This window comes from Panthera uncia, assembly GCF_023721935.1.
Source record: "Panthera uncia isolate 11264 chromosome A3 unlocalized genomic scaffold, Puncia_PCG_1.0 HiC_scaffold_11, whole genome shotgun sequence".
In the NCBI taxonomy this organism is placed as follows: Eukaryota; Metazoa; Chordata; class Mammalia; order Carnivora; family Felidae; genus Panthera; species Panthera uncia.
The window spans coordinates 42,678,553-42,691,670 of record NW_026057578.1 but is presented as its reverse complement, the minus strand read 5'-3'; the positions used below and the strand labels follow the sequence as shown (position 1 = coordinate 42,691,670).

Genomic DNA, 13,118 nt, shown 5'->3' with positions numbered 1-13,118 from the left:
TATATATATATATTTTTTTTTTTTTTTTTTTTTTTTTTTTTTTTTACTGCCAAGATTAGAAGCTATAGTAGCAGAAGTTTCTCCATTTACTCTCTGGCACAGTTGCCTATATTTCAGAATAAGAGAGGATTTTACACTTTTAAAAATTCTCTAATTTTTTGTAACAAGTGAAATAGTCCCAAGATATACAAAGAAGTGCATAATTTCCCCACCCACCTCTATTTCTATCCTCCCGAAATAACTGATGATAATAAATACCCTTCTATGTATTTTTTAGAATGCACAGAAACATGCATATATATTCACACATTTGGATTTGGATTTGTTTTGGTTTTTATTATTATTTTATAGGTGGGGAGGGGCAGAGAGAGAGAGAGAGAGAGGGAGGGAGGGAGAGGGAGAGGGAGAATCTTAAGCAGGCTCCACGCTCAGTGCAATGGCCTGGTATGGGGCTCAATCTCATGACCCTGGGATCGTGACCCGAGCCGAAATCAGGAGTAAAATGCTCAACTGACTGAGCCACCCAGGCACCCCTTTTTTTGCTTTTTAAACAAATGTATCCCACTGGCCATTCTCTAAAGTTAAAAATTAATTTGAGCATCTCATATTTCACCAGAATACATGAGCTTTCCTTTACCAAGAGATCATCAGTTTTCTTGGGACTCCAACTAGCAATATATAGCATACCTCCAGGTCTCCAGTCACATTGGGTTCCCAAAATCTGAGAGGCTTAGGGCAGGGATCCTCTTGAAGTTATTAGTGAAAAAGTTCTGATGATTCACATGACTGGGGCAGCTACCTCCTTATGGGACCCCCACCTCTGACACAATGATTTGGGGCTGAAGCCAGTGTGACCACAGCTCTGCATCAAGCAGAACTTTAGCTTGGCATCTGTTACAAGATCCACTTTGAGCTGAAGTTTGCAATGACCTACTACATTCTTCCTCACTTCATTTTGTCAAAGCCTTTCATCTAGATCAGAAAATTGTTCTTATCTTCCAGCTACTTCGCAAGGAAAAATTTTACCCCAGTAACTGACTGGGTCCACCAAATTGCTTAGAACCATTCAACTAGACATACTGCAAATGCTGTGGGTGAGGAGGCCAATGAAGTATTGACTTTTAAAAAAAAGGCCTCATCATAGATGTGTAGCATCTTCTTTAAGGTAGTCTGATGGTGGCCTCAATTCCAAGTCATCCCTATCGACATCTATGAGTTAGTGATTATGATGTAAAATTATTTCTATCTGTGGGTTATGGTCACTGTTCTTCAAGGAAGTGAGCCATGACATGTATTAAAAAGCCACCACCAAAACCATTAGAAACACCGTCTATGCTTATTGGACCTGATAACAGTAAGGTAGACTGGTACTTTGTCTTGGTAGTGTCTCTGAAGGGAGAAGGCAGGGGAAGGTATTTATAGGATTTTAGTGATGCACCTGGGTGATTGCTGAGTATTCTCTCTCTCTCCCTCTCTCTCTACCTCTCCCCTGTGCACACACTCTCTCTCTCTCAAATAAATAAAACTACAATTAAAAAAAAAATCTAAGGGAGTTTTGCAAGGCAGGGTTGGGATAGGGCAGAGTTAGTTTGGATTGGGCAAAGTTGTGACATGCTAGTTTTAAATTTAGTTTATTTAAAGAAATTTTTTTAAATGTTTATTTATTTTTGAGAGAGACAGAGACAGAATATGAGTGGGTTAGGGCAGAGAGAGAGGGAGACACAGAATCTGAAGCAGACTCCAGGCTCTGAGCTCTCAGCACAGAGCCCAACGCGGTGCTCGAACTCACGAGCTGTGAGATCATGACCTGAGCTGCAGTTGGACGCTCAACCAACTGAGCCACCCAGGTGCCCCTAAAAATAGTTTATTTAAATAAAACTTTAATATACTTAAGGTGATGATGTTTTAATATACACGTACATAGTGAAATAATTACTCCAGTCAAGCTAATTAACATATCCATCTCTGTATAGTAGAAATTTGCTAAGAGAGTAGATTCTGGTGTTACCAGGTCACATGCACATGTGCACACGTGAATGCACACAAACAAATGTTAACAATGTGAGGATATACTGATTTTGGATTGTGGGTCCTGCAAGGTGAGGGTCTTGAGGTAAGCTGTTGGACTTAATAAGTAAGCAGTTTTACTGGTTTACACTCTTTCCAGAATATTTCCTGCAGCAAACAGCTATGTTATTTTTGTTTGATCTTAGTATTTTTTTTAACACAGGGACAAGAAATTTGATTCACTTCTCAACAAGTGTCACCAGATCTTTTCTGAGGCAACATGTTCAGGAAGATCACAGCCTTAAATCTCACAGAAAAGCTCTGGCAGTTGTAGATCATGCTACAGAGACTTTAAGCAACTTTGAAAAATGCTGGAACCAGGGAGTGTCAGGATCCATTGAGAGCAAGTCTGTGATCCTCTGCCATTTTGAATAGCAGTCAGCCGGCCATTTGCACATTAGGAGTTCTTTGAGTTGCAAGAACTTGGAATCTTCTACTAGAGTGGAATTAACCAGGCTTGGAAAGGTCAGGGACTTCAGAGCCTTCCTAGTGGCATTGGAACTAAAACCTTGGGAGTTGGATTTCCTTTCTCTTAATGGTCTTCTTTGCCTGTCGAGCTTCAGAACACATGGTGTCAGTTTCAGGACACCTGGGAAATGTAGACACTGGAGTAGAAAGGAACATTTGTGTGCCACTGGTCATTGATAATTGAAGGGAATAGTATCCTGATAGTGCAGAATGGTCCAGTGACTGAACAGCTGTTAGCAAACCTCTGATAGCTGAACTCTAGTTAGACTATTTTAGTCTTTCTTTTCTTTTCCTTTCTTTCTTTCCTCCTTTCTTTGTTCCCCCCTCCTTCTTTCTTTTTCTTTCTTTCCTTCCTTCCTTCCTTCCTTCCTTCTCTTTCCTCCCCTCTCCCCCTCCCTCCCTTCCTCTCTCTCTCCCTCTGTCCCTCCATCCCTTCCATTTTCTGCATTGCAACCTATCCTCAGTTTCCTGACTTGGAAAGTTGCACTTACCATTTATTTTCTTTTTTCTTTTTTAAAAAAACTTTTTAACATTTATTCATTTTTGAGAGACAGAGCACGAGCGGAGGAGGGGCAGAGAGAGAGAGGGAGACGCAGCATCCAAAGCAAGCTCCAGGCTCTGAGCTGTCAGCACAGAGCCCAATGCAGGGCTTGAACTGTGAGATCATGACCTGAGCCAAAGTCGGAAACTAACCCAACTGAACCACCCAGGTGCCCCACTACCATTTATTTTCTAAGATAGTCTTTTCATTTTTCCATTTCTGAGTGAGAAAGTACAGAGCAAACCTAAATTCATTAACATGAAGCCCCATGGGGTAAACCCCAGTCCAAGAGCTAGATTACTTATAATTTTTTTTTAAGTTTGTTTATTTTTGAGAGAGAGAAAGAGACAGAGCATGGGAGGGACAGAGAGAAGGAGAGAGAATCCCAAGCAGACCCTGTGCTGTCAGTGTGGAGCTCAATGCAGGGCTTGAACCCACAAACTGAGATCATGACCTGAGCTGAAATCGAGAGTCTGACGCTTAACCGGCTGAGCCATCCAGGTGCCCCAAGAGTTAAATTGCTTGTAAATGCCTAGATCAGCTTTTGCTAGTCTTGGACTTTTGTGTTTATTGTTCAAGCCATAAGACAGAGAGCCAACAATCATGTTTTCCACATTGGGGGGGAAAAAACTCAAAAAACTGACACATAATCAGTGTAAAATTTTGCATTTTAAGGCCAAATGAACACTCATTTTCAGTTTGTTTCTTCAATTTGGGTTTTGTTTCTTTTAAAATTATTTTCAGGGGGGCGCCTGGGTGGCTCAGTTGGTTGAGTGTCCGACTTCGGCTCAGGTCATGATCTCGTGGTCTGTGAGTTCGAGCCCCGTGTCGGGCTCTGTGCTGACAGCTCGGAGCCTGGAGCCAGGCTGTGTCTCCCTGTCTCTCTGCCCCTCCCCTGCTCATGCTCTGTCTCTCTCTTTCTGTCAAAAATAAATAAACATAAAAAATTTTTTTAAATTATTTTCAAATTTCTGACACTGTTTATGTTGTAATAATTCCTAAACAAATCCTGAGTGTTAAAAAAAAAAAAAAGGCCAATAGATGGCTGATTGACTGAAAAGACTGCTCAAGGATTTCTTTGTATGGTTGTTTGCTCAGAGGAACATGTTTTTCTTATTCTTTCTTTTTAAGGAGAAAATAATCTGCCGCACCTGTGGCACAGGGAATCCAGCTCACCTGAAATACTGTGTCACCTGTGAGGGGGCCCTGCTGTCATCACAGGAGGTGGGTTGACTGCTTGTGTCAGTCCTATACTTAGTGGCTGCTAAATGTCTAGCGTTAATAAGAATGAAGAAATGCAACCTGCAGAGGAGGGAAGAAGTGGCAGAGTGGAGAAAACACTGAAAGCAACATTTCTCAACGTGGAGAGGACTTTCTATATTCACCAAAACAAAGTTGTTTTCAAAGTCTTAACTTCAGGGGGGGAGTCAATAAAATCAGCAATTTCTTACAACTTCACTTAGTAACTTTGCATGGAAGGCTGGCAGTAGCCAGTGGGAAAGTGGACCACTTATAATTCTTTCAAAGTCAGAAGTATGTCTTTTTTGACCGTGCCATGCTATCTTTTGAAATTGAGAGCCTGGTGGGTACCCATTTCTGGATTTTCTAGCAGCCTATTTTGAGTATTCAAAGTGAAGGAACAGGAGTATGGGCAACTTAAATACAGTGAATGGTTCCATTTAGGTGATTCGTTGTTTATCAGATGTTTCTGGTGAAGAGGAGGCTTTAAAAATGACTTCCAGGTGACTGTTGCCCTAGCCTAAAAATAGATACCAAAAAGAAGCTGGCATTTACTAGCCAACTTAGAAGAAAAAACTTGCTTCCTTGGGGCCATTGTATATATTTTTGAGTGTTTGGGGGTTTGTTCTCATCTCAGAGAGATTCCTTTGGAAATTGGACAGACGTGTGATGATTCTCATAGGGTCTGTAATATATGTAGATATAGAAATACATAGAACTCTAACATATAGGATGGAGGGAGAGGGATATGAACCAATGGTTGTAAGATTTCTGTATTTTATCTGATGAAGTACAGTAATAATTAGACTGTAAAAAGGTAAAAATCTATATTTTATGGGTTCCTGGGTGACTCAGTTGGTTAACCGTCCAACTCTTGATTTTGGCTCAGATCATGATCTCACGGTTCATGAGTTCAAACCCCACATTGGGCTCTGGGCTGACAGTGTGGAGCCTGCTTGATATTCTTCCTCTCTCTCTGCCCCTCCCCTGCTTGCACTCTGTCTCTCAAAAATAAATAGGGGCGCCTGGGTGGCTCAGTCGGTTAAGTGGCCGACTTCGGCTCAGGTCATGATCTCGCGGTCCGTGAGTTCGAGCCCCACGTCCAGCTCTGTGCGGACAGCTCAGAGCCTGGAGCCTGTTTCAGATTCTGTGTCTCCCTCTCTCTGACCCTCCCCGTTCATGCTCTGTCTCTCTCTGTCTCAAAAATAAATAAATGTTAAAAAAAAAAAATAATTAAAAAAAAAAAATAAATAAATAGGGGCGCCTGGGTGGCTCAGTCGGTTAAGCGTCCGACTTCAGCTCAGGTCACGATCTCACGGTCCGTGAGTTCGAGCCCCGCGTCGGGCTCTGGGCTGATGGCTCAGAGCCTGGAGCCTGCTTCCGATTCTGTGTCTCCCTCTCTCTCTGTCCCTCCCCCGTTCATGCCCTGTCTCTCTCTGTCTCAAAAATAAAATAAACGTTAAAAAAAAAAAATACACTTGAAAAAAATCTATGTTTTAATCACTAGGGCAACTACTCAAAAAGAATGCCAAGAAATACAGAGAAAAAGCTAATGGGAAAATTCAAATATAATTCTAAAAAGTATTCAAATTACCCCCCCCCAAAAGAACAGGAAAGTAGGAACAAAGAAAACAAAACAAATAGGAAAAATACAAATCAAATAATGAAATGGTAAGTCAAAACCAAAACATCAATAATTACATTAAATTTTGTGGACCAAACATTTCATCGGAAGGTAGTGATTGTCACCATGGATTTCTATAAAAAGAAAAAACAGGGACTCCTGTGTGGCTCAGTTGGTTAAGCATCTGACTGTTGATCTCAGATCAGGTCTTAATCTCAGGGTCATGAGTTCAAGCCCTGCGCCAAAAGAAAAAAAGAAAAAACAACTCTGTGCAAGCCACAGACAAGACCTAACTATGTACACTAAAAGTAAATATATAGTAAAAAATTCCATGTAAACAATGTATACAAGAGGGCTGGAGTGGCTCTATCAATATAGGACAAAATAAGTTTCAAGGAAAAATATATTATGAGAGATAAAATAAAAGATATATATATAGATATATATAGATATATATATATAATGAGATTGTTATTTTGTAACAATAAAAGTTAAATTCATTAGGAAGACATAACAATCAAAACCATTTATGAGCCTACCAAAATACATGATACAAAAATTGGCAGAATTAAAGAGAGAAGCAAACAATTTCAGAATTATAGTTGGGGGTTTTAATGCCCCTTTCTCAGCATTTGCTAGAACAGCTACACAAAGGTCAGCAAAGGCAATTAGGGTCTGTGCAACCATTCACTTTGACTTAATTGATGTTTCTAGAATAATGTACCCCCAAATGATAGACAACACACTCTTTTGGACATGGTTAGCATTGAATGGGGGTGTATTATTGGTTCCAGAACAAAGTACCACAAACTGAGCGGCTTAGAACAACAGAGATTTGTTTTCTCACAGCTTTAGAGGCCAGAGGTCCCAAATCCAAGTGTTGTTGGCAGTGCTGTTCTCCCTGTGAGGCTCCAGGGAAGGAATTCTCCCATAATTCTCTCCTAGCTCCTCCTCTCCCCTTCTGCTCTCCTTGGATGCCATATATTCATCTGTTGAATTGTTTGATATAATTTAAGGTCCCTGAGGTTTTGTTCATTAGAAAAAAATCTCTTGTCTGGTTCCAGTGGTGGGCTACAAAGCTCTGTGCCAGGTAGTTGGTTTCCTTTTCTTAGAGTGGGTTTCAGGCTTCCAGTCTGGTCACCAGGCAGCTCCGCCCTGCCCTGCCCTGCCCTCCGTTGTGGTACCTGTACAGGAGTCTGAGACATCCCTTTCCAGAGTCCCAGAAAGGAGACTGAAGGGTACCTAGAGACTCAAACAAATCAGTCCAGGATGATAAAAGAAGGTCACCATCAAATGAGATGATGACCGAGGAGTCAGAAGTTGTCCTAACATCAGCTCCCCAGGTCCAGGTTCCATCAGAGAGCCTCTATGAAGACTCTGTCGAAGACCATGAGACCATGTCCCAAAGGAATCCTTCCAACGCAGCAGCCTCCTGGCAGACGTTCAGGAAATTCCACCATGAGGATGCAGCTGGACCCAGGGATGTCCTCCGACATCTCCAGAAACTTTCTGGACAGTGGCTGAGACCTGATATTCAGACAAAGGAGCAGATTGTGGAGATGCTGGTACAGGAGCACTTCCAGGTTGTCCTGCCCGAGGAGCTCAGATCTCAGGCCCGGAGATGTCAACCTAGGGTCAGAATCACTGCCACTGGGTTCTTGTGCAGCCTACATGTGAGAAGTAACCAGAGGTTCACTTTGTTGTTTCAAGAGCCAACTACAGTGATGGGGAAATGTGAACCTCAGTTTTTTTGAGCTTGCCTTTGACTAAATTGTAAATAAGACTCCATCAAAACCCACGTTTGGATGTCTGTCTGCCTGAGACTGCTCTAATTCCTGGGACTGAGCTCCAGAAAGAGTTTCTTTAATCCCCTGTTAGGACAACCAGCCTGTTGCTTGTTTTTGCTCTGTTGAATGCCTCCTTTTTTGCACTCTGACATGCTTTAATATGTTGTTATATATCCAAAGAAGTAATTGCTTCAACTTTCAGAGTTCTTGATTCTTGCTGTGGTGGCATGAATGGAAGCTATTATAACCCCATCTAGTAACTCTCATTTGAGATGTCCGTGAAATACTGAAGTTTGGTCCTAAAAATCGTTTTTTCTCTTCTTTACATTGTATAATTTCTTTTTTTTTTTTAACTTTTTAATGTTTATTTTTTGAGAGAGAGACAGAGAGACAGAGAGACAGAGACAGAGTGTGAGCTGGGAAGGGACAGAGAGAGAGGGAGACACAGAATCTGAAGCAGGCTCCAGGGTCTGAACTGTCAGCACAGAGCCCAACCTGGGGCGCAAATCCACAAACTGCGATATCATGACCTGAGCCAAAGTCAGACTTTTAACCAACTGAGCCACCCAGATGAACCAAATTTATTTCTTTTTTAAAAAAATATTTATTTATTTTTGGGAGTGTGCAAGTGGGGGAGGGGCAGAGAGAGGGTGACAGAGGGTCCAGAGCAGGCTCCGCACTGATGGACTGATAGCAGAGAGCCCAATGTGGGGCTCGAACTTACGAACCACAATTATCATGACCTGAGCCGAAGTCAGATGCTCAACCAACTAAGCCACTCAGTTGCCCCTATAATTTCTTTCTTTCTTTTTTTTAAATGTTTATTTATTTTTGAGAGAGAGAGAGAGCACAAGCAGGGGAGGGGCAGAGAGAGAGGGAGACACAGAATCTGAAGCAGGCTCCAGGCTCTGAGCTGTCAGCACAGAGCCCGATGTGGGGCTCGAACTCACAAACCATGAGGTCATGACCTGAGCCGAAGTCGGATGCTCAACTGACTGAGCCACCCAGGTGCCCCAATTTTCTTTCTTTAAAAAAGTTTATTTTATTTATTTTTGAGAGAGAGAGATAGTGCAAGCAGGGGAGAGGCAGAGAGAGAGAGGGAGAGAGAGAATCCCAAACAGGCTCCACACTGTCAGCATGGAATCTGACACAGGACTCAAACTCATGAACCGTAAGACCGTGACCTGAGCTGAATCAAAGAGTTGGACACTTAACTGAGTGAGCCACCCAGGTGTCCCTACACTACATAATTTCTACTGCTCTCTCTTCAAGTTCACTTACTTTTCCCTTTACCATCTCCTTTTAGCTATTAAGTATATACAGCAAATATTTTCTTTCAAATGTGTTTTTCTGTTCCAGAATTTTCATTTGTTTCCCTTTCCATTGTTTCTATTTCTCTCCTGAGATTTCCTAACTTTTTATTCATTATGGGAAGAATGTTTGCTTTAAAATTCTTTTTCCAATACCTGATTTACCCTAGGGTTGGGCTAAATTGATTTTCTTTTCTTTTGAGAGGTATTAGTTGTAATTCATTCCAGGCAATGAATTCCCCAAACCAGGTATACATATTATTGCCTGCTAAAGCAAAGCAAAGCAGAGCATAGCAGAGCAAACAACAAACCCAGCAGTCATCAGAGACTAGTAACAGAATTCAGAAGCTCCACAAACTAACAGGTATAATGCTAAGATCCAATCTAAAATTCCTTAGCATACTAACAGCCAAGAAAACTGGGGGTTTTTTAGAGGTAGGGGGCAGAAATTCTGGTTTCCGTTTAGATATGTTGTCTTTAGCTGAACTGCTTTGAGTATTCTGTGCCTGCATCTTTCAGGGGTCAGTAAGAGATGTGAGTACAGAATTTGGGGATCACCTCTCTGTTTCTTTTCTTCCTGGGAGTTCCCACCTCTTCAGTAGCCAAATACTTCACAGTCTCAGTTTTCTTGTTCTCCTAGTCAGAATTCTGCCCTTTCCCCACTGTTTCACATGCAGTATTTTAGCCCCAGGCTCAAATGAAACTAATTTTGTATAACTCCCCTCCTCCTTGTATGTACTTGTTACAAGAGTCTATCTGCTTCTGTTCATTCTCCAGTGCCTTCAGAAATTATGAGAAGATTTGATAGTTTTCTGGTTGGGAGTCATTTGGTATGGTCTTATTCTGTCATTACCAAAAGAAAAATCTGCATAGTTTTTTTTTTTTAAATATTGTTTTAATGTTTATTTATTTTTGAGAGAGAGAGAGAGAGAGAGAGAGCGAGAGAGAGAGAGAGCATGAGCAGGGGAGGGGCAGAGAGAGAGAGGGAGACACAGAACTTGAAGTGGGCTCCAGGTTCTGCGTTGTCAGCAACAGAGCCGGACACGGGGCTTGAACCCACGAACTGCAAGATCATGACCTGAACCAAAGTCGGATGCTTAACTGACTGAGCCACCAGGCACCCCGGTTTGGTTTTTTTTTTTTTTTTAAAGATGATTTCTGTTACATAATATGTGATGTGGCTTTTTTTTTTTTTTCCTAAAAAAATATGCTACTGAACTGGCAAGTTGAATAAGAAAACCCATCTATTCTCAAATCAAGTCTGATACAGTTTTACTCTTTTGTTGATTATTTTTCGTTTATTCCTCTGACTGAGCATGGTTTCAGACTTTATGTCATGCTCTCATCGTGAAATCACACTTTGTAGTTTTCCAAGGTGCTAGAGAGAAAAATAGTGAGATTAAGAAAGCATAAAAAAAGAAGACAGTAGTGCTTTGGAATTCTTGAAGTGATCTTGCTGATAAATTTAAGTAAATTGTCAAGCAAAAAATGTACCTTCTCAGATAATCTGAACTTCTTACATAAATAGTAAAATAATTTAAATTGATTTTATTACCTGTCAGTGATGTAGTTGTTTCTGGGTCTCACATCAGCAAAACTGTTTCAGGAACAATTACAAAATTGGATTTGTTTTCAAAATTTGATTTCTATTTGAAAGGTATATCAGAGTTTGGATGTCACAATGAGGGTATATATCATTGAAGTGCGATAAAAGTAATAATGTGTATTCATTCTGATAGCTTATGTCTTTTCTTTGTTTAGCAGCATTACTATGGATGGGTTAAAATAACTTTTCTTTCTTTAAAGCAATATTATGGGACAAAATTCCACTTGAACTGTAGATGCATTTAAAAAATTTTAATGTTTATTTTTGTGAGAGAGAGAGAGAGAGAGAGAGAGAGAGAACACAAATGGGGTGGGGGGGGGTAGAGAGAGAGGGAGACACAGAACTGAAACAGGCTCCAGGGTCTGAGCCGTCAGCACAGAGCCTGACGCGGGGCTCGAACTCACAGACCATGAGATCATGACCTGAGCCAAAGTCAGACACTTAACTAACTGAGCCACCCAGGCACTCCTAGATGCATTTTTTTAGTGGATGCATTTAAATAAAAGATCTGAAGGCTTTATATTTATTTTTTTATGTTTATTTATTTGTTTTGAGAGAGAGAGAGAGAGAGCGCACATGTGCTGGGAAGAGGCAGAGAGAGAGGGAAGGAGGGAATCACAAGCAGGTTCCGTGCTGTCAGTGCAGAGCCTGATACCAGGCTCAATCTTGTGAACTATGAGATCGAACCTGAGCCGAAATCAAAAGTCAGATGCTTCTCTGACTGAGCCACCCAGGCACCCCTGAAGGCTTTATATTTAGAAACCCAGATCAACAAGCGTTATGTCAAAACCCTGTTGTAACAGTAGGATAAATTGAAATTTAAGTCTGAAGCAAAAGCATGTAAAGGGTTTCTCTTTTGATTTGTCCCGAGGAGTCTCGTTCTAATTGCACAGAAATGGGGTAAGGGTAAGTGTATGCAAAGAGAGATCTTCATTCTCAGTCTCTGTGGATATTGAGGGCTAATGAGACCTCTTTCTGGACAGATGTCTGTTTTAGGATAACAGAACAGTCCCCAAAGTAAAAGAGGATATAGCTGGGCAAATAAAGTAACTAAAATATTCATCTTGGAGGAAAAACCATCCTTTAGAAAATGTCTCCCCTAGTGTGCACATTCTTAGTTCTATACATGGAACAGGTGGCAGTTATCAATTGAATCAGTTATTCATTGATTCATTCATTCAGTAACTGAATGACTTCTATGTGCCAAGGTGCAAGGTACTGTCTTAGTGGGGAAAAAATGTGAAGTATGCCTTTCCCTTAAAGAAATTAAGATCTAGTGAAAAGCAAGAGAAGGGAGGGAAGCTGACATATGGAGCCTGACCCTGTCCCAAGCACGCCTCCATACTTAATTGACATTAACCATCTGAACCCGTCCTACAGACCTGTGAAAGGCTGCATGGAGTCATGGATAAAGGTCAGGCTTTAGAATCAGATGGCCTATGATCAACTCTCACCTCTGTGTCTCGGTTTCCAACCGTAAAACACACACCTGTAAAACACAGGTGACAATAGCACCCCCCCTCACAGGTCTGTTGTGTGGTTTGATGCGAGACTACAGGAGCAGTGCTCAGCATGGTGCCTGCATACAGCAGGTGATCACGTAGCAGTGACGAATACTATCATCCTCATTTGTCTCATGAGAAAATATCTTACTAGTCAATAAATATGTAGCAGGAGCAAAAATTCTCATCCAGGCCTGCCTAACAAAGTTTCAGAAATTCTCACGAAACAATTCTCTCTCCTCAAAATAATTCTTTTTGTGTGGCAGGGGTGGAAAATAAATTCACATTCCCAGATGGAAACCAAAGCCCTAAAAAAATAGAAGATACACCTCAATTGTGACACCTTACTAGCATGGGTCTGCTTACATTCCTTTTTTTTTTTAATGTTTATTATTTTTGACAGAGAGAGAGCGCTCACGCGTGAGTGCACTCGTGCACGCGAGTGGGGGAGGGGCAGAGAGCGAGACAGAGACACAGAATCTGAAACAGGCTCCAGGTTCTGAGCTGTCAGCACAGAGCCTGATGCGGGGCTCAAACTCACAAACTATGAGATCATGACCTGAGCCAAAGTTGGACACTTAACCAACTGAGCCACCCAGGTGCCCCACATTCTTTTTTTTTTTTTTAATGCTTATTTATTTATTTATTTTGAGAGAGAGAGAATGCACGTGAGTGGGGGGGAGGGGCAGCGAGGGAGGGAGGGAGAGAATCCCAAGCAGGCTCTGTTCTGCCAGTGCAGAGCCCAACGTGGGGCTTGATCTCATAAACGGTGAGGCCATGACCTGAGCTAAAATCAAGAGTTGGATGTCTGTCTAACTGACCGAGCCACCTGGGTGCCCCATACATTCTTTCTTTAAAAATGTTGTCATAGTAAATCAGGAGGAGGCTTACCATGTTTGGTATTAAAGATACTGAGAAATATCAAGATGCACGAGCCACCGGTTTCATCTATTTGCTGTGAAGTAATATGTCCT

General features: G+C 41.5%; 1 protein-coding gene across 2 annotated transcripts in view; it reads left to right on the top strand.

The window, feature by feature from the left end:
- Positions 1-13,118, top strand: part of DZANK1 (double zinc ribbon and ankyrin repeat domains 1) — a 72,498-nt gene that overhangs the window by 38,530 nt on the left and 20,850 nt on the right. For both annotated transcript variants that reach the window (XM_049651189.1, XM_049651188.1), the window contains exon 11: positions 4,208-4,300. In XM_049651189.1, coding sequence (XP_049507146.1) covers positions 4,208-4,300 — 93 coding nt within the window. The remainder of the gene's footprint in view (positions 1-4,207; positions 4,301-13,118) is intronic.